At 40.0% G+C, this 22,200-nt stretch overlaps 1 protein-coding gene across 1 annotated transcript in view; it reads left to right on the top strand.

Moving 5' to 3' along the window:
* The first annotated feature begins 18,004 nt into the window (after positions 1-18,004).
* The window catches only part of LOC147611418 (protein disulfide isomerase-like 1-5), a 42,006-nt gene continuing 37,810 nt past the window's right edge, over positions 18,005-22,200 (top strand). The window contains exon 1 of the mRNA XM_086784514.1: positions 18,005-18,587. Coding sequence (XP_086640640.1) covers positions 18,106-18,587 — 482 coding nt within the window. The 5' untranslated portion in view covers positions 18,005-18,105. The remainder of the gene's footprint in view (positions 18,588-22,200) is intronic.

Raw genomic sequence — 22,200 nt, 5'->3', positions numbered from 1 at the left:
CTTCCCTTTAGTAGGGGTTCCAGTTGTGTCATTGTGCTTAATGTCTTGCTTTTACTACTGTTAGGGCTAATATTGTGATTTATAATGAGGTTGTCTCCTTGCCACCAAAATAGTTAAGGCATGTTAAGGGATTGCAAACAAAACTTGTAACTCTTTTGTTTTCTTCCCAAGAAGGCTTTATGTGCACACTATCAATGAAAGAAAACCTTGATGGATATGCAAAGCAATGAAACTAGGTGTGGTGCCTACCTTGGATACGTGCGATGTAGTTAGGATGCATGGGGGTGGAAAAGAGTGCTATGTTGGGATGCGTGCAATTTAGTTGGGATGCATGGGGATGGAAAAGAATGCTATGTTGCTTGTCTGCACCATGTTTGCTACTAGTAGGTTCATGCATGCATCCACAAAATCTCTGAGTGAAGTAAGGTAGGGTAGATTAGTGCAATGTTTTCATTATACTCACTCGATGGCATGGCAATTATGGATTAGCAATGCCAGAAGCTGAATCATCCAATCACACAGGCCGTTCCCAAACTTCAAGCGATTCAAGAAGTTGGATCATGGTAATTTGAGGGTTAGGATTGTTGATCTGTGATCAAGATGATCTGTGAGGATGATTCTAGACTTCGGGCAATCCTAGAAGTTAGTGATCCTCCCATAGTTAGATCAACGATTCATGAAGTAGGATCATTTTCAGAGTTGGATCGTTTTGATCCAAGAATTTATTTCTGGAATTTTTCAAGTGATAGCTAGTGCTTGGGTCTCATCAACTTTTTATGCCTAATGCTACACCGTGTAATGTTAGTGCCCTAGTCATGTTCAATGCAATTTTATCATGTTGTGCAATGCACTCTTATTAGTGCCATGGTATTTTGATGTCGAGGTCCCTAGCCTTAAGTGTTCAGTGCATGAGTGATGTGACATCATGGAAGTGCTTGGGATAGCAAAAGATAGAGGAATGTCTAATGCTTGTGTCTGGTTAGGTGTGACATCTACATGCTTTGAAAAGAATGTCCAAGCAAGTATATGGTGCAAGCAAAGTTGTGAGTAGATAGTTTTGGGCTTCTGATGGTGGCAAGGTTCACTTACTATGCCTTTTGTGTATTTTAAGGACTTAGCTCCGTTGCTCCTCTAGACTCAGTTGGACTCAACACTTATGTCTAATACATTTTGTGTATTTTAAGGACTTAGCTTTGTTGCTCCTCTAGACTCGGTTGGACTTGACACTTATGTCTAATGCCTCCCAAATAGGAGACTCAATTGAACTCTTATGCTTATCTCTCCAGCACAAGCAACTTGAATTGTGAAATATTAATTGCGTTTATGTGCATAAGTAATGTGAACCTTTTTAGGAATTATGCTTGGGTGTGTTCATGTGTATAAGTAAGGTGAACCTTTTTAGGAATTATGATTGAGTGTATTTTAGCCTTTTGCAACCCAACTCTTGACTCTTATGCCTTAAGCTCATTTTTGTCCCTTGGCAACTTAACTTTTGAACTCTTAACTTATGCATTTTGGCCTCTGGCATCTTGACCTAGTCAGTTGCATACCTAATCTCATTTCTTCTTTATTTCCTATTGCTATATGTTTTAAGAAATGGTGTCTTTAGCTTTGTGACTTGTGTTAAGGGGGTCTACATCATCTTAATGAGCTCGGATTCTGACCAAGTTAAGAATAAGTCTTTGATTGTCCTTGGTCCTTTCCATGATGGGACAGTCTTCACACTATGGTCATCTGAGGGTTCAGTATAGGGAAGCTAGGATTTCATGATGCTGAGCTGAGGAAGAGGATAGTTCTTGGATTTGCTTCTAAAGTTGATCGTACTCTTCAACAGTCCACGTTTGCTCTACTTTAACTTTCCCTTTGTCTATTTTTTAAAGCCTCCACACCTGATTTTGTGCAACTTAGTGATGTTGTATATGGTCCTTGAGCATTATGACTATTTTGTTAACTTTTCTTTTCTTGCTCTAGGAGGGTTGCATCTTTGTGTGGACTACATCCTTGGCACCCAGATCTAGCTCCTCCTTTAGTAGCATCCCTGGGCTACTAAAGTGGCCTTTTTGTGGTCACCCATCACTGTGTGGTTGGATCACTATGTATGGATTTCTATTTCTTCTCAACTATCGACACACTAGCTTATCCTTAGCTTTGATCGGCATCTCGGGGTTGGGATCCACACCTCTTTAGGCTTTTTATTCTTAGGCTTAGGTACCTTAGGCTTTCTATTCTTGGGCTTAGGTTTCTTGTTGTTGGTGGTCAACTACAAGTTTGATTTTTTAGTGTTGTTTACATTATCCACACTTGCTTCATTTACTTCCTTTTTGGGACTTTTTTAGAAATAGAGATAGTAGGATTAGAAGTATTGCTTGCTACCCTTTGGTTTCTCATGTGGTCCCTCCCTAGTTTTTGACAAGGCTTCACCTCCTTTGGTTGAGATTTTGTCTCCTTGGCTTTTGGTTTTAAGGGGTTTAGTGACGATTGATGGGATGAGGCCTTAAGTTTAACGCGATGATTGCACTTACTGCCTCAATAGGACTAGCTTGTAGTAATGTTAGTAACTTTTGGATCTCGGTAGAGATCTATCCCAGCTCTCCTTCAGTGATGAGAAGAACATTCATTGTCCATTGTGCTAGCTTGATAGCCATTTTCATGGTCCAATCTATGATGTATTGTGTTTGCCAGTCTATCCTCTTTCAAAGATGATCTCTTCTAGCATAGTTCTTACAGTCATAACATAAAAACTACATTCCATATAGCGTAAGAATTTATGTGGAATTAAGCTTTGACATAGGCCAAAGACTATTTGTATTGGAGCTTTTGCCAGATCGAGGGGAGGTTTTCCAAATGAGACCCAAGTCTCATGTGACAGTTTCTACTTTCTACTATGTTTAGTAAAGCAAGTCAGGCAAAGCCTTGTGGGCTTAACCTCTTCCTTCTCATGGTCATTATGCATGTTTGCCATGTGGACAAGCATAATACCTCTCCTTTGCTTTTCTTTTTCAACCCAGGCTTTAGCTTGATGTTGAGCTTGTCTTTTCACCTCAGCCTCTTGTTTTCTCTTTTCTCTAGCCTTGTGAATGGCTTGAAGCTACTCGTAGGATATCAGCTCATGGTATTTTTTGAGTTTCTCCCACATTGAGAAATCCTTCCACTCTATCAAGGGTTTCTAGGTATGCTGCTCCTCCAATCTCTATCGTCGTGAGACAAGGACCTATCCCTCTAAGTTTCAGTTTTCTTTTATTTTTCTTAAGATTGTAGAGTAGGACTAGGTCCCCTTCCTTGAACCTCTTCGTTTTGACATTGGCATCATGTTAGCCATCTAGCCTCTAGGAAGTTCAGGTGTGAACATTTCCTACTCACGACATTTTTTACCTTGTGTGCTGGCAAGTGTTTTTTCCTCATGTAAACACACTTTTGTGTGTTGGGCTCTTAGCCCTAGGAATTTAGTACTTATACTTCACCTTTCATTAATCATTAATATAAGTATATTTTCTAGCTTCACGAGGTTCTCTATTCGAGTGTGTGTCTGTGTGTGTTCACCTTGTAAGCTCCATCACTCCCTAGACCCAACATTGGTATCAAAGCCACTCATTAGTTGGTCGCCCTTTGCTGCCTATACACTAGCACATCTACTCATACACTAGTCATGCACCAACAACAACACTTCCTTGCCAAGAGCCGCCCTGCTGTGGTGGCTGGTGTCGATCTGCTACCTAGTGTCACCTCGCTGGCTGATATTTTTATCTGCTCTTGCTAAAACTGGGTTTAAAGTTCAGTTTTATGATCACATTGTTACTCAATTCATGACCATTGAGATGTAGCTACTATTATCATGTCTAGTACATTGGATATAAGAGTCTCATGATGCTAGGTTGTCTCTACCCCTATAGTTTTATGTGCCACTGAGCTGTGGCATACTCGTGGTTTGGTGGTCACCTTAATTTCCCATCTCTTATGCAATTGCAAAAGCATAACATGGTTCATGAGTTGCCTCCTTGCAACTCCCTCTATTAAGCATGTATGTGAGGGTTATTTACCTGGGAAGATGCACTAACATATTAGGAATGTACCTCATTGGGCTGATTGACACTATACATGGCAGCAAATAGCCTACTCTTATGCCTGGTCATACTTGTGCTACATCTCATCATACATCTTCACATTTTGTTGACACTGCTCTTGTTGCCGTCCCACGTGTAACAATGAGGAACCTATTTTGCATGTTGATTCTTTGGAGGATTGGGTTGTTGTAGCCATATGCTCGAAGTTAGACTCCATTGAAAAGAATAGTACTTGGGAATTATGTGACTTGCCGCTGGCAAGCACGCTATTAGCACTAAGTGGGTGTATAAGATTAAATGTAAACCTGATGGTTCTATTGATCATCTCAAAAGGCTCGTTTGGTTGCCAAACGTTATGCTCAGTGTGAGGCCATTGACTATTGAGGAGACTTTTGCTCCTACTTCTTGTATGACTACCATTTGCACCGTTGTTACTTTGGTTGCACACAAGGGTTGGCATGTACATGGGTTGGATGTATGACTACCCTTCACATCGTTGTTATGTACATCATTTTGATGTTAAGACTACCTTTCTTAATGGTGATTTGGAAGAGGAAGTGTATGTATCTCAGCCTCCTAGCTTTGTTCAGAAAGGGGCAAAAAAAAAAGTTGGCATGTACATGGGTTGGCATGTACATGGGTTGGATGTATGACTACCATTCACATCGTTGTTATGTACATCATTTTGATGTTAAGACTACCTTTCTTAATGGTGATTTGCAGGAGGAAGTGTATGTATCTCAGCCTCCTAGCTTTGTTCAGAAAGGGGCAAAAAAGAAAGTATGCAGATTACATAAAGCACTTTATGGCCTTAAACAGGCTCCTCATGCTTGGTACCAAACTATACATGCATACTTGTGACTGGTAAATTGTGGGCGCCGCAATCTTCTTGGACAAGCTTCCACCTTATTACCATTGAGAAACCATCAAAATATACACAAAATTGAAAATGAAAGATATCAATTTTTCATGTCACACTACTAACATTTACATGTCAACATGGTAGCCCACAGACATGTTCATAGAGACATAGATTTCCATTGACTCATAGGGTTATAGTGCCAGGCACCGTGGTTGCCAGAGTAGACATGTAAATAGGCATATCTTTACTCATGGGATTAGGGGTTGTACGACTCTCATTGCTTGCACGTTACTCTTGATTACTAGTAGTGTGTAGACACTATCTATGTGGACATCATCTTCGTTGTTGTGTGAATTGTTCTAGAAAGAACAATTATTCAGGGAAGAACAAAGGACTCAAAATTGTTCAAGGAAGAACTATTCATCATCTTCATTGTAAGGTGTGTGAATTGTTCAGGGAAGAACAAAGGACTCAAAATTGTTCAAGGAAGAACTATTCATCATCTTCATTGTAAGGTGTGTGAATTGTTCAGGGAAGAACAAAGGACTCAAAATTGTTCTTGGGTAAACATACGAGGGGAAAGTGTAGCTTTCCTCAAACTGTGCCCTTTGTTAATTGAAACATTTTACCACACAATACATTACAAATTGCTAAAGACTTTGTAAGAGTTGTGAAAATTGATTATGCTAGTGTGGTTTCTAACCACAAGAGAGATCTTTTACATCACAAAATATCCAAATAAATATCTTGGATGTCAAAGAACATTCAATGAAGTTTTTTAGAATTTAAGAACTTATGAGGCACGATAGTCATGATGCTATTTAATGCCTTAGTAGTGGGTTGTGTTTCATTGCAAGTGACACTTATGGTTTAGTGCTTCCAAATGGAACATTAGTGCTATATGATTCGTTTGTTGTAATACTTAAGGAAAGTACAGGTTGTGCTTCATGTTTCCCTTATCATAGTTATTAGGGAAGTCACAAGCATAGATACCATATGGTTTGCACACAAACACTTAAGGAAAATATAGGTTGTGCTTCATGTTTCCCTTATCATAGTTCTTAGGGAAGTCACATGCTTTGTTTGTCATAATACTTAAGGAAAATGTAGGTTGTGCTTCCTATTTTCCTTATAATAGTCCTTAGGGAAGTCACATGCATAGATACCATATGGTCTGCACACAAACACTTGTTTATAGCTTCTTGACCATTTTTACGAATAAAAACTCTTATTAAAGGGAAGAATGAATAGGTTGACTAAGATGTCCAAGTTTATTTAAACGTAAAATGATGTGAAAATATCCAAGCTTACTAGGATCTTTATCGAACGTCTCTATAAACTATATGGCCTACCTATAGATATAGTGTTTGATAGAGATAGGAAGTTCGATAGTCCTTTTGAAGGAAAATCTTTGAAAAATTGGAAACTACTCTGAGTATGAGTATAGCCGACCATTCGTAGCTTGATTCTAGGCAGAGAAAGTTAACCAAGTGCTAGAGAATATGCTTCGTGCATATGTTAGCAAATATGCAACCCAATTGGAAGCAGTTCATGCCATATGTTAGCAAATATGCAACCCAATTGGAAGCAGTTCATGCCATATTTAGAATTTGCTTAGAGTAATTTGAAACATTTAGTGCCTATATTTACTCCATTTATTTGAAATATGGATTCTAGTCTGGATTTCCTATAATCATAGAGCTATAGATGGTAGCATAGCCTACAAACTTAAGTTGCTAGGGAGCTCTGTAGTGCATCCAGTTTTTCATGACAATGCGAAAAAAAGTGATCCAGATTTTGGAGTCACAGTCACTTCCACATGAACCAAGGATAATTCTTAGGTTCAAATATCGGAACACAAGGTATATTGTGTCTTGATAGGCACTTGTTGAGTGGAAGGATAGGCCGGAGCAAGCCTCAACATGGAACCAACTAAGAATGTTTACCAGATCTTTTCCCTGATTTGTTTTTGTGGAAGAAAACTATTCTTAAGGGGGGTTATCTCATGTAGCTTGTAGTGGCATACGTGGGAGCTCGACTAGTTGCATAGCTTGAACACTGAAATGTGGGTGCAACTAGGGTCTAGGGGTGAGGACGCCCAAGTCATAGCACTTGGGCAATCAGGCAGGCTTATGGGCAGGTAGGTCCCTATAAGTGCCCAGAAGTGTGGTGTTATCCACACTCCCCTCTATGGCTGGGTGGTGACTAGAGCTCCATGCCCTTCTCGACTATGGTGGAGGCTATGGAAATGTTACATTGGGATTTGGGGGACTATCTTCCTAACTTATATTCTATTCATTGCAAAAGCTGAGGGACATTGATACCAACTTAAATTCTAATCATTGGACAAGAATAGCCCTAGGGACTATGATGCCAACTTAAATTTTTGCAAGGTTAAGGCAATTCATAGCAAATGGTTAACTCTGATATTTAGGTAAGATAACTACGACTAAGGCAAACACAAAATAAGTATAAAACAAGGTCGTGGGTGGCTTCATTGGAGATTTAACTCAATATAACCTTCTAGATCCACATTCTACTCCATAATTCTCTCCTTAGAATCTCCACAAAACACTCAATTTGATTTCTCAAATTCTTTCTATAGAATCTCCATAAAACACTCAATAAGATATCCCAATTCTTGATTCTCTCCTAGAATTTCCTAATCACCTGAATTCTCTTTGCCTTATCTTTTACCTTTTCGACTTTTGCAATGTTACCAAAACCATTGCACATAATCTTTGGTCAACACATCACATAATTAAATTTGTCCAAGGCTATTTAGACCTTATGCATGTGTACCCAATTAAATGTACACCCAATTATAAGGCTCATTCGTTCCTCCTTAAATCCCCCCCTTAAAGAAACATTGTTGAGCACCACATATTTTCCAACATTCTACTACTTAAAGCCCTTGAAGATTCATAAACCTTCAATATTTTACAAATCCCAAGCTTGAGCATTTAAAGATATGCAAACAATAAGGGGAAAGAGGGTGTCCATGTCTAACATTTCCACTCAAAGAGATCGTTTGAGTCCGTTGTGGCCCTTGAAAGCCACAAAAGTCTTAGTATTCTCAAGGAGCATCCTTACTAAGTTTATGAATCCTTCCCCAAATCTTGTTTTCTTAAGCATGGATAAGATGAATTCCCATCCCATTATAATACTTGTCCAAATACACTTTCAAGAAATTTACATCTCCTTCTCTATCCTATTATAAGACTTGTCCAAATACACTTTCAAGAAAACAATATCCTGCCTCTCCTTCTCTATCCCATTATAGGACCTGTCCAAATACACTTTCAAGAAAACAATGTCTTGCCCCTTCTTCTTTGTCCAATATTGCCCAAATACACTTTCAAGTCTTATAATGTATTCCATTATAAGACTTGTCTAAATACACATTTCAAGTCTTATAATGTATTCCATTATAAGACTTGTCTAAATACACATTTAAGAAAACAATATCTTGTCTCTTCTTCTTTATCCAACACCCACTTATCTAACCAGGGGCCTCACTCTTAAGAAAACCTATTTCTCTAACCAAGGGTCTCACTCTTAAGAAAACCCCCATATCATATGCGTGTATAGGGTGCTGAAAATTAGGTATGTATACACGATTTTTGGGAATATACATATCATTTCCTAAATGTATACGTTCTTTCAAATACACTAGGCATAAATTTCCTAATTTGTGCAAATACATTAGGTAACCAATAGATAGGATGCTACTATAAATGTAAATGCCTAATTTAAAATAGGTCTCACGTTGAACTCATGTGATATTATACATTTTTAAAAGTGAGGCTTTTCTCTGTAAATAGAGCACTACAAGCCTCCTATTTATTTCCAGCATACGTATAGTTACTAGCGCATTCTCCTCTATAGCCCAATACTATAAGTTTTTAGGATTTACAAGTATAATTCAACTCTAGTAGTGTTGTGGTTTTTCCAACAACAATGATAACAACTCCTTGCATGTCCTTTTCCATATTTATCTTCTGTACTTGCATTATTTTCATATGGTTAACCTCTCTCTCACACGTTTTTATACTCAATACCCTTGTTCTGTACTCTTTAGATTACTTGAACCATGATTTTAGTTTTTTATTTGGGATTTCTATCTTAACTCAATGCTCGTTAAATTCCTTTGAGCAAAATTTCGAAGGCTCATGGTGCCTTAGACTTATGGCATTTCAAAACCTTATCATCATACCACATGCGAGTGTAATAGCACCCTCACACTCATACACTTTTACATGTACAATTTCTACTCTCTCTCTCTCTCTCTCTCACACACACACACACACACACACACGCACACATGCACGCATGTATGCATACATGCACACCCACATCCATGCATGCATGCACATGCGCATGTATGCACCTACACTCATGCACACAGTCACCCATTTGCACTCATGCATACACGCCAGACACTCATGCATGCACTCGTGTGTGTGGTGTGTATGCACTCAAGTATGCACTCAAGTGGTGCATACTTTAAGACAACACACATATATTCACATAAATACACTTATAGATCTTTTTCACTATAGATTCAATTTAGTTGTTTTCTCCTTATATCATGAGTACATTACATCATTGTTACTATATCTAAGCTGAATTGTTTTAAGTTTTCTCTCTAATTCTTTAAGTTTTCTTTAAGTCTTATTCGTATCAAAATTTTGAAATACATTTCCCTTACTTACAATCAATTTTCCTTATTACAAGTTATTGTCTTTTTGCACTCAACTTACTCAACCATTGCTTAAACTCTTCTAATTCAATGTGTTAGACTTTATTGACATTAATAACAAGTGTATAGCCTTGTTGACACCTTGCTTCCCATTACTAATATAATTATTTGTTTGGTGTATGGTGGCATCTCCACCTGAACTACAAAACATCCTCATCTCATGACCAAACGAAACCACTCCTGCTTGTGTAATAGTGATACAATAGTAAACATCTGAAGACATCTTAGCAATATCAAAACTAAATTGCCTAATCATAATGAGACCAAACTTCCATACTACTCCACCAACTAGACCAAATTTCCTTTGATGTAGACATCTCACCCCCAGATTCTTCTGGTTTGTGATATGGTCCTCCATTGTCCAGATAAAATATAGGGCTTAGTGTACCCTTGTTGATGCAAACAAGCACCATGATATCGGATGAACCAATGATGTTGAATCAACAAAACATTGAAGGGAAAAGGGAAACATTGCCATGTTTTAAGGGATAGCTCCCTTTTCTTATGCTGAAATTTCATTGTTAGTTTTTCATATATACTGGTCCGCCCTTGCAAGGCGGCATTATGTTCTTTCTACGCTATATGGTTTCCCCAAAAATAGGCCAAAAGGGCCCCCGTAGGTGCTCGAGTTTCCCCAAGGGGAGATAGATTCTTTCATCTCTATCTCAACGAGGAATGTATAAGTATAGTGATTCCACCTCTAAAGTTCATTCACTACTTTTGGAGTCAACTCACTCGACATATTTGCCCTTTCCAAATTATGTCTTTAAATGATTTTTAAGTTTCTCAAATTATTGTGTCTCCAACTTGATATAGAGATCTTATATAACTTCTATCTCAATATTTATATTTGTGGTTTCTAGTAGGTTGTAATTATGTTTTTATCCCCCCCCCTTCCACACACACACACATGCACAGCCACGTACGTGTGCATGCACACCTTTGCCTAACCTAATTAAGGAATTCCAAAACATCTACACTTCCCTCTTGCATGAGAGAGAGAGAGAGAGAGAGAGAGAGAGAGAGAGAGAGAGAGAGAGAGAATCTTATCGCTTTCCTGAGAATAAATATGGCCCATGAGACCTAATTCAAAGAGAGTATATTCATGATGAGACCTAACCACAAATGTATCATATATATATATGAAGAGTAACATGGTTGTGCAATTGTTGAGTAGGCAAAAAAGAAGAAGAAGGTTATCTTTATGTTGATGCATCTGTGAGGTATCTATGTAATAAAAAAAGAGTAAAATGCAGTTGTTGTATAGGAAAAAAAGAAGAAGAAGGTTATTTTGATGTTGATGTATCTGTATAATAAACAAAAGAGTAAAATACAGTTGTTATATAGGAAAAAAAGAAGAATGTTATCTTAATGTCTATTTACTTTGTTGCATTTGTGTGTTTGTTGCTACCTTTGTCTCCACAAAATGCAAGTATCTTAACTACTTGCAGCTATTGGTAATGCCCACTGAACGCAATTGAGATGTGGCTGCCAATAGATCATTGAGATGATGAAGAAACCTACAAAGTGTATGAAAAATGGCAGAGTCTCTAGAGTGTAGAAATGTTACTAGTAGGGATGCAAAAATCCATGACAATGATGATGATGTTGTCAAAGCTGTTGATGATGAGCTATAAGATGCGATATCGACGATGATGAAGGTAATTGCCCTATATGTACAAACCAAATGTATGCTACTCTAGTGCAAAATACCTAAAATCTAACAAAAGTAGTTTGATATGACACTTCCAATATGTACAAACCAAATGTATGCTACTCTAGTGCAAAATACCTAAAATCTAACAAAAGTAGTTTGTCAAAGCTGTTGATGATGAGCTATAAGATGCGATATCGACGACGATGAAGGTAATGGCCCTATATGTACAAACCAAATGTATGCTACTCTAGTGCAAAATACCTAAAATCTAACAACTTTCGATATCGACGACGATGAAGGTAATGGCCCTATATGTACAAACCAAATGTATGCTACTCTAGTGCAAAATACCTAAAATCTAACAACTTTTGTTAGATTTTAGGTATTTTGCACTAGAGTAGCATACATTTGGTTTGTACATATAGGGCCATTACCTTCATCATCGTCGATATCGCATCTTATAGCTCATCATCAACAACTTTGACAACATCATCATCATTGTCATGGATTTTTGCATCCCTACTAGTAACATTTCTACACTCTAGAGACTCTGCCATTTTTCATACACTTTGTAGGTTTCTTCATCATCTCAATGATCTATTGGCACCCACATCTCGGTTGCATTCAATGGGAATTACCAGTAGCTACAAGTAGTTAAGGTAGCAACAAACAAAATGCAAGTAGGGATGCCTTTCTGCTGATAACCTTGACAAGACCAACTATCCATTATGGTCCTATATGATACGCCATGTATTGTTTTGCCAAACAGCTTTAAAATGTTGTTATTATTGGCATTGAGGCATGCCCTATCTCGCCAACATAGGATAGTAGAAGTGCTTTAGATGGTGATACTTGTTCAAATGTAACTGTGGTATCCACCTCCACACCTCGCATAATAGAACAGGCTAGGTGGGATTCCTAGGTTTCACATGCACATGCATTGGTAGCACCTTTCATGAAAAAGTGCATTATTCCTCATATTTGCTCATGTGAAACTTCCAAGTAGGCTTAGGATTCACTTGCTGCACTTTACTAGGTGCATCTTGCCTAAAATGTAACCCTCAGAGATAGATGCATCAAGTGGCAACAATGTGGAGATCATATCATGCCTTTGCAAGCGTAGCAGACTAGCAAAATTGAGGTGACCAAGCCAAGTATGCCATAGCTCTACATCTATCACACTCATCGATGTACTAAACACTATATGTGCATCACATGCAACTCTCTCGTATGCATCAAGTCTGTAAAGACCATGACATAAAGTACCGGATGCAACAATAATATCCCCAACAATGCAATCATGTATAGTGCATCTGAATGGACCACTAGGTCAGACCTAACAATGGCTAAAACCGACAAGAGATTCTTCTTGATACCTGGTACATACATTGAGAGTGATCACCCCACCATTTGTAGCAGTGAGCTCAATCTTTCCAACTCCTTTAATGACATAACTGTAGTTGTTTGCACATGTAACCGTGCCCCCCCTCGTGGGAGCATCTACCAAGGAAGAGAAGAGATGATGCTATGATGTAATGTGCTTGAGCACCACTATCAAAGTACCATACATCAGTAATAACTACCATGCATACATCATGCAAGGAAGGATCATAGCTGCAATGTACCTAGAAATACCCATTCATCTTGAGCATAGCTAGCCTTTTTGTTAGCACTAGGTGGTGATGCATCGGCCACATACATGCTAGAGTCTTTCTTCTCCTTCTCTTTTGTAAGCCTTTTCCTGCACTCATTTATGTAGTACCTTGGCTTCTAATAGTAATTACATTTACCCTTCTTCTTGGGCTTCTCACTATCATCCTTGTCAAAAGAAGCAGCTATCCCACCTTTAGCCTTGTAGCCCCACTAGCTCTGGATGCCTTCCCTTCACCTTTGCCTTGAGAGACAAAAGCCCAATCACCAATCATCATTCCCGACTTGTTCATCTAGGATCGCTTCTCTTACAGGAGCAATCTCATCAAAAGAAAAGGCATCTGCATTCCCTTTCATGAGCAACTGATGTGTAGTAACAAAGCCCTAATATGAGGCAGGCAATGCATTAAGGATGGTAAACTATCTGGAATAAGCTCATGAATGTTGGCTAGATGTTCTCGAAGGTCTTTCACCTTTGTGAGATACTCATCCATAGAGTCACCCTCATCTAAACGCAACATGTCCAGTTGCTTTTTCAGGTAGGCCACATGAGCCTCATTGCGCACTTAATATAGTGCTACAAGGGCATCCCATGCTAACTTATAGCAATGACACATAAACGGATATGTGATATAATGCTCCCCTTTACTGAGAGACCAATGAGGGAATTTGCCTGTGCATCTCTAGAATCCCATCGTCTTTGATCTGCAGTAGTAGGAGGTATAGGTGTTAGTATGGCTAAAGTGACTGTAACACCTCCTGTAGTAGGAGGTACATGTGTTAGTATGACTGAAGCGACTGTAACACCTCCTGTAGAAATAGTAAGAGTAGGCTGCATTGTAGAAATAGGCTATTGCACTATAGTTTTGGATGTTTTTCATCTCCTATTACTATTTCCCAAAGCCCTTTGGCAACCAATAAGTGCCTCATCATATAAGCACATAATGGTTAGTCCCGTCAAGCTTGCCTTCATCAATAGAAAGCATCCCAAACACATCATTACCAGCCATAGTGTCTACAGGTGTACTCTCTATACCCAACTGAATGTAAGTGATGCAAATTTGCCAAAATACTGCAAGTATGTATGCTTCTACTACTGATTAGAATGTGAAACATTGCAAAAGTAGTTGTATGAAGACCTACAAAAGTATTGAAAGGAGTAGGGATAGAGATTACTTTTTGCAATTTATGCAATCTCGATAATGTATTTCGATGCTAGTACCACCGATGAGAGTAGCTTGAAGAATCTTGCATATACCTTTATGCTCGGTTCAACTCTGTTTTGGGACAAGCTACAAATTCACAGAGGTGTTTTGGAGGCCCAAGCGGACTCTGATTTTGACGATTTTTGGCTTGGGAGACTTGGGAAGAGACGAGAAACAAAATGGTGAAAAATTACCTTTGTTTTTTTTCAAAATGGGAGCTGCAAGTGGTGCTATCGCGACTGAGTTGGACGAGCGAGTAGCAATGGGCAAAACCACCACAAATTGGGCGGCATTGGACAGGGGGATAGTTAATTGGACTACAACGACGAGTTCGTGTATGTACGCAGCTTCTTGGAGTGGGCTATGGAAGATGGCTAGGCTGACCTATAGAGTGGCGACTATATTTTCCTACTTCTCCTAGTTCCTATGAACCTTGTAAATGAAGGCCTATGGCCTTTAGGCACCCCAAGGGGTCTTTTGAAGAGACCAAGGTAGGGAGATGAGGTGGTTGAAGCTACAAACTGCCACCACATTAAAAAACGGGCTGCCTTTATGTGAGTTGCTATTGCAGATGTGAGTCCCTAAAATCACAAAGCATAAGGACCTGATACCAAATGCTGAAGAGATGATGCAACCAAGCACATAAATCCATACACGCACACAAAGAAGTACAATCATGAGAGTACAAGGAGAGGCACACAAAGCAATGTTGTAGATTACGTGATAAGTGACGTATAATCTAAGATAAACTATAATGAAATAAGGGTAGGTTCACACCAAGAGTGCACGGGTAGGTTCACACCGAGAGCGCACGAGGGAGATAACCCCACTTATGGAGGGTAAAAAGTGGACCAAGTAGTCCTACTGGAGTTCACCCATCACTACCATAACATAGATATCTACAGTCTCTCTCACAAGAGAGCTTTCCATGCGAAGCTTTGGGCTTACTGCCATTTGGGATTGATATATATGATTTTTGTACATGTTCACATTATCACTATAAAGGGGGGGGGAGGGAATTGTAGCCATTTATATGGTAGTGATGTGTGGTGTAGGCTAATAATGGAACGGGGCACTTTTTTCCTCTTTAGGAGGTTTTTCCCCATAGCGTGTGTACACACTATGGCATAGGCTAATCATGGAACGGGGCACTTTTTTCCTCTTTAGGAGGTTTTTCCCCATAGCGTGTGTACACACTCTTATGAGTGTGTGTAAGTGACCTTGACACGTCACTTCACTCATTCTCGCTACAAGGGGTTTTTGTAACCATTTATATGGTAGTGATGTATGGATGTAGGCTAATAACGAACCAAGCACTTTATAAGGTAGTGATGTATGGACATAGGCTAATAATGGACCAAGGAACTTTTTCCCTTGAGCATGTGTACACACTCTTATGAGTGTGTGTAAGTGACCTTATCATGTCACTTCACTCATTCTCATCAATCTATTTTGAGTATCGTGCTTTTGTCTATCTTTGTTTGCTTGGTTGCATTTGTGTTTGTGTTGCTACCTTTGTCTCCACTCCAACAACACACACATACACGCGCACATACACACATGTACATGCACATGTATGCACACACACACACATACACACACGTACATGCACATGTATGCACGCGTGCGCGCGCACACACACACGTGTGCGTATGTGCATAAAAGTGGAAGATGTTGAAGTTTATGGTGATAAGGCATTGTGTGTGATTAAGGAGGAGCATAGTACTTGAAGTTTAAGGTGATAAGGCATTGTGTGTGATTAAGGAGGAGCATAGTGATGCATGTGTGGAAGGTTTAAAAGTCCCTAAACTCAAGGCTATTTTGTTGGAAGTTGGTGAATATTAGTTAATGAGAGAAGATGAAGTAAGAATAGAGATTTCAAAGTTCATGTATGATGTAAAGTTTGATGATTTCATGGGCACATGGTGTCACATGAGTTGATGGAGAAAATATAGGATTTATTGAGAGGATTAAGAAGAGAGTTGAGGATCTAGATGCTTCTTTTTTAATCTATAAAATGACTACTTGCTTGCTCATTTAGTGCAAGAAATTAGCAATGAAATATATACTTTTTCTTATCATTATGCCTTGAATCACATTTATTGTTTATTGCTTTCCTCAATCAAACATGAAGTTAATAGTGGGCTTTAATTCTCCCTCACTTGGGTTTTCCACAGAATGGCCTAATATAACACCACTTTTTTTTATAAAGGAACTAAATGAAAAGATTTCATATAAATTTTTAGTAATGGTCTAATATAACACCACTTTCTTTTTTTTATATAGAAACTAAATGATAAAATTTCAAATAAATTTTTAGTAATGGCCTAACACCACTTTGTTTATATAAATGAACTAAATGAAAATATTTCATATGAATTTTTAGTAAGAAAAAAGTAGGGATTCCCTTTCTTGTTTTTTTGAAGCAAATGAGATGTCTAAGTTATAAGTATAAGGTGTCTAGTATGATAGGTTTGTTTGCTTGTTGTTTTTTTTTTCCGTCCTCCCCCCTCCCCCCCCCCCCTCTCTCTCTCTCTCTCTCTCTCTCTCAGCTCGTAGAGATCATGCTTTCCTAGCGATGAAGACAGATGATGAAGGTAGGCGAGTGACATATTTAGGAGGTGGAGGGAAGGCCGTGTAGAGAGATACAAAGGGAGGGAGAGAGAGAGAGTTAATAAAGAACTCTCGAATTGTAAAGGTACCTTATAACATAAACTAATGCCCGTAAAATAGTGGACATTAATTAATCCTCCTTCATAATTTGAGTGAATATGAGACTTTCACAATTTGAACATACTGGATATTACCATTCTAAAGATTCAATGCTTTCAAAGAACATTAATGGGGCCTTCATGGGCCTTCATGAGAAGCCCCAAGCATGCCATAAATAGCGTGCACAAGAGCACCATGTTTGTGGCATTCATGACGCTTCTATAGAAGCTACATTGATGGTCTTGAAGGCATAGTGTAAGGGGCCTTTTAGACTAAGTCATGCATTTGTCAAAAGCAAACATGAGGTATTTGATCTCGTGAATGAGGTTGCTAGCTTAAATTGTGGCCCTATGACAATGGGGGGAGTAAGTAAGGTGTTAGTATGAGAGTAGTGATTTATGCTTATACCTACTATGTAAAATAAACCTATAAAATAAGAAGTCTTTGTGGGAGTAGTGGTTCATTGAAAACCTTAAAAAAAAACGATATAAAATAAACCAATAGTAGTGGTTTATCGAAAACCTACAAACTAATTAGAGCATGTTATCTATGGTCTATCTGGTTATTCAGGAATCTTCATGTCTTTCAAAACAAAAATTCCAATCTTTTGGCAAGTCTGAAATTTCACATGAATGTGCAGATCAGGAACATCTTGAAAGGGTCCAGAAAGAAGTTGGCACAACAGATATTCAAGACTCAGAACTTTCTCATTGGTATTCTATGGATGTGGACAACACCAATGCTGATTACTCATTGGAAGCTACTTTTCTGGGCGAAAAAGAAGGAAGTGGTGGCATCTTCAACAAAGGATAGAAAGCTGGAGAAACACATTTTGGAACAAGTGCAGTTTGCAGGTTGAGTTCGATGCTTAGTTGCAGGATTTTTGGTGGATATACATGGTGTAACAATATGTGGAAAGGACTCATGTGCTGTTTTTTTTCTTTACCTTTAATCGAATCTCAAGCCTTATAAAAAAACCTACAAGCTATATAAAATAAACCTACAAATTCTCATTTTCATTTTTTTCTCAATTCTTAAAAAAAGCACAAAATTAAGGACATTTTAGTCAAAACGTGTTTAAAGTTTAAAACTCTAAAGGTGCAACACGTCGTGGGGGTGACCGACTCACAGTGCACACGATAAGTTCACACTCAGTTCACTGTCTATGCGACTACAGATCTAGAGAGAGGCAGGCTATGGCTTCTTCTTCGTTCATAGCTTTCCTTCTCATCTCTCTCTGTGCAACCGCAGCGTTCACGGCCGTCTCCATAGCCACTTCTGAAGGCGAGCTCGATGACCTCGATCTACTGGAATTAGACTTGGAAGACCCAGAGCCAGCAAGCTCATCACCGTCATCATCTTCCTCCGTGGTGAGTTTGGCGCAGCAGAAGAAGGCTCTGATACAGCTCTCAGATCACACTGCGACCTCCTTCTTGGCCTCCAACCAGCATGTGCTGCTGCTAGGGTACGCCCCCTGGTGCACCAGAAGCTCCGAGCTCATGCCAGAGTTCGCGGCGGCAGCCCTCCTCCTCCAAGAGGCTGACGCCCCCGTCTCCTTTGCGAAGCTCGATGCTGTGGGAAGCCCTCGCTCTGCCTCCCTCTATGGCATCAAGGGCTACCCCACCCTCCTTTTCTTCACCAACGGTACAGGGGAGCCCTACACTGGTGGATTCACAAGGTACATTATCTTTTCATTTGATTTGCGCATTACTGCATCACATAAATTCCCTTGAGTAGATCCTACTGTAGTTGCAATTTGGTACCCACCCAGAGGCCCCCTCCCCAAGTCACAAGCCCACACCATTGGGCTATGCGCACTTTGGCCACATCACATAAAATTTGCATGCTAGTCACATAGATTTTGTCCTTTTAATTAGTTGTGATGATCTTTCACATGCTAGGCGCATGAATTCTGGATTTTTGATTTGTTGGAGTGCCTGACATTACACATTCTAGACACGTCATGTTCATGGGTTGCTGGAGCTGCCATCATAGCCGTACAATCAGGAACGCTGGTCCAGAAGAATCGGGATCCTCTTTATCCAAATGTCTGCATCACAGAAATTCAGTGGCCATTCTGATCAGAATCTGACTTGTCACAATTTCCTAGAGAATACCATTGCCATCAAAGCTCGGAATGTTGCTGCTGTTGACATCAAAGCTAGGAATGTTGTCTCTGTCCTCATCAAGCTCAGAATGTTGCTGCTCTCGCCATCAACTACCCACAATGCATGATGGGTGGGAATGGCCAGCTCTTGGCCTTTCCTTAGAAACCAGCTTGCAGCTGCTGCTGCTCACTGGATTTTCTCCTGGGAAAGGCCTCCCGCTGGCCATTCCCTATGCCATGATTGTCTCATTTGATTTATAGGCTTGCACAAATTTTACTACTGGTCTTTCACATGCTATGCACATGATTGTTGCCCTTTGAATTTAGTATTACATTTTGGGCATCATCGCGCGAATATCCCATGGCTGTCCCCCGAGTTGGTAAGGGGTTGAAGTCCCTGTGCAAGACACGGATGTGTTCCCTGCTGCTGCAGAGGAAGTATCGGTTAGATTGAAATAGAATTCCACTCCAAAAAAAACCCATGGCTTAAGTTTTGTGCCTGCAAGGTCATTTGGGCTCATAAAATCTGCTTTTGATCTGCTGAAAATGCAGAATAGCAGAATGGGGGGCTCATAAAATCTGCTTTTATCTGCTAAAACTGTAGAATAGCAGAATGGGGATTAACATCTAGAAACCATCTTGCTGCTCATTCTGTTGTCCATTCAGCTTCTGTTCGTCTTTCTGATGTGGTAGTGTTCAAGTCTTGATAACATGCATGTTACATACCATGAGTACATAACATGCACGTTCCTAAAAGGTGAATTTGGGCATGTTCCTGGATTCATCTAGGTATATATATATATTCAAGTCTTGATACTTTCAAAACTTGAGCTGCTGCTGTAGAAGAGATGAATCCAGCTGAGTGGAAAGGGAAGCTACTTAGGGAGCCAGCTGTACCAGCGAATCAAGCAGATTGCTCATCTGTTTAAAACAAAAGATGCTTCTGCAAGTCCTGGGTTGGCATGGCAAGGACAGCTGCCTAGGCAGCAAACTCTTCCGGCCAATCGAGCAGGTTGCTACTTTGTCCAAAACAAAGGATGCTTCTGCAAGTCCTCCATACCTCAAGGACAATTCCTAAGCTGAATCCGGGATGCCAAAGAAGATGTTTGATACCATGCTTCTGATGGGCTGACCCCTAATCAAGTAATCAGCATTGAAGAATGCCTAGAAAAGACAAATTTCAATAGTCCTAAACAAAACAAAGGAAAAAAAAAAGAAAGCACCCATGTATCTCGGTGGTAGTGCGCTGTTACGGTACAACCTATTTGCACTTCCGAACTAGAAAGCAAGGCCCTCTGAGACCTAAGATCTGATGCTGAATGTAAGGCCTATCTGTTAAGTGCAAAAATGTAACGAAAAAAATAATCCAATGGAAGACTTAGACTTACTCTGAAGCACTCACAGATACCTAATCTACTATATTCTCTCTTAACTTTTAAGTCTGGGAGCAGGCTGCTCAATGTACAAGGCTGCCAAATGGCTGAAGGCCGAAAATGAAAGAACTGATGGATTTTACCTTCAGAGCTCCGGGGAACAAACCGTTGGCTGTTGCTGCAGATCAGGGCTGCTTTCTGCTGCTGTTTCGCAATGCTCCTTGCCTACAGAGAAACACCATATGACGATTTGGTGACCCACGTATATATATGCACCAAAGCTAGTAGGCGGTTTGTTTTACTGCTGTTGGCTAGGTCCACGGCCTGCCACACGTCATTGCTGCCATGTGAGACTTGTGCATGCCCATGGGCCTGTACATACTGTTCTGTGTACCACAGGTGAGGTGTGTCACATTCTCCCCCACTTGAATTGCAACTATCCTCGGATGCACAATGTCCATATTAAGTGCCCTTCCATGAAACTGTCCTTAGATGCACGGTGTCCATATAAAGTGCCCTTCCATGAAACTGTCCTTAGATGCACGGTGTCCATATAAAGTGCCCTTCCATAAAAGGGAAAGATCCAAGCAAAGCTCATCCAAGATACCCAAGATCTCGAACACTACAAGACCACTTTGCGTTGAGCGCGAATTCTGTCCTCGCCACGTCAGCTCATTGCAAAGAAACGTGCGGATGACCAATTTCTGCCTCATCTAGCACTGTCCGTCTGTCAAACCGTCCATGAAAAAACACTGGAGACCATTAAGTATCGTGCCACGGTAGAGCCCATGGGAAGAACACTACAGAGAGGCATGGAAAAACTCCACTATCTGCACTCCAGCCACTAATGCATCCACTTAGATGGATCGCAATACTTGCTTGCACCAACGCCAATGCACTTTGAAGGAAGGAAGCAAAACCACAAACAATACTTCTCAGAAACGATGCACCAAATTTGTGTCCAATAGTACTACTCGGCACTTGTATGCCTAAACCACCCATGTCTAGTGGAACATACTCCAAGTTCTCATTTGTTGATACATTGAAGTCAAAACCCTAGTTGTTGTCGATACAATTTCCAAGAAATCTGTGTATTGTGAAGCTGGCCTATCCTCCCACGGCAAATCTAATGATATGTCCTCTTGTGGTGCCTCCATGACATCAGAGTCTTACACTGAAGGTACTCCACCCAATGCAAATGGCATGTGAGAAGACTCCTCTTGAACGACTCTAGAAATTGAAGCAACCGCCACTGAAGCCAAAGATTCTTCACTTAGTGAAAACTTCCTTTGTTCGTACTTATGGCCTGATGCGATGAAGCACCCTTGGTGTGTGCTCACAACTTGAGAAATGAAAAAAGCTGAGACGCACACACATGCATCTGCGTCACACTCATCCTTTGGTTTTGAAGAAGAAGCCTCCTTGTCAGACTGCTCCTCTGGTTTTGAAGAGCCACCTCCTTGAATGGCTCCTCCAAGGTCCTCGGACAATCCTTCGCGATGTGCTCGGCGGAATCACACTTGAAACATTGACCGATCAGTTGCTTGACGACTCCTCCTGAGAGAGAGTTGTGTCCACGACTCTCCCGCACTTGAATTGCTGGTGTACTTCATTGCTTGAACAACTCCATCTTTAGGAATCTTTTGTCCAATGTTGAGGAAAGCAGATGATTATAACGATTTGGCTACCCATGTATATATATGCACCAAAGCTATTGGTCGGTTTGTTTTACTGCTCTAGGCTAGGTCCACAACCTGCCACGTGTCATCGTTGCCACATGGCACCTGCGCTTGCCCACGGGTCTGTATGTA

The sequence above is a fragment of the Cibotium barometz genome, chromosome 47 (assembly GCF_041138505.1).
Source record: "Cibotium barometz isolate CiBa-2024 chromosome 47, ASM4113850v1, whole genome shotgun sequence".
NCBI lineage: Eukaryota > Viridiplantae > Streptophyta > Polypodiopsida > Cyatheales > Cibotiaceae > Cibotium > Cibotium barometz.
This window is presented reverse-complemented; position numbering and strand designations above follow the sequence as displayed.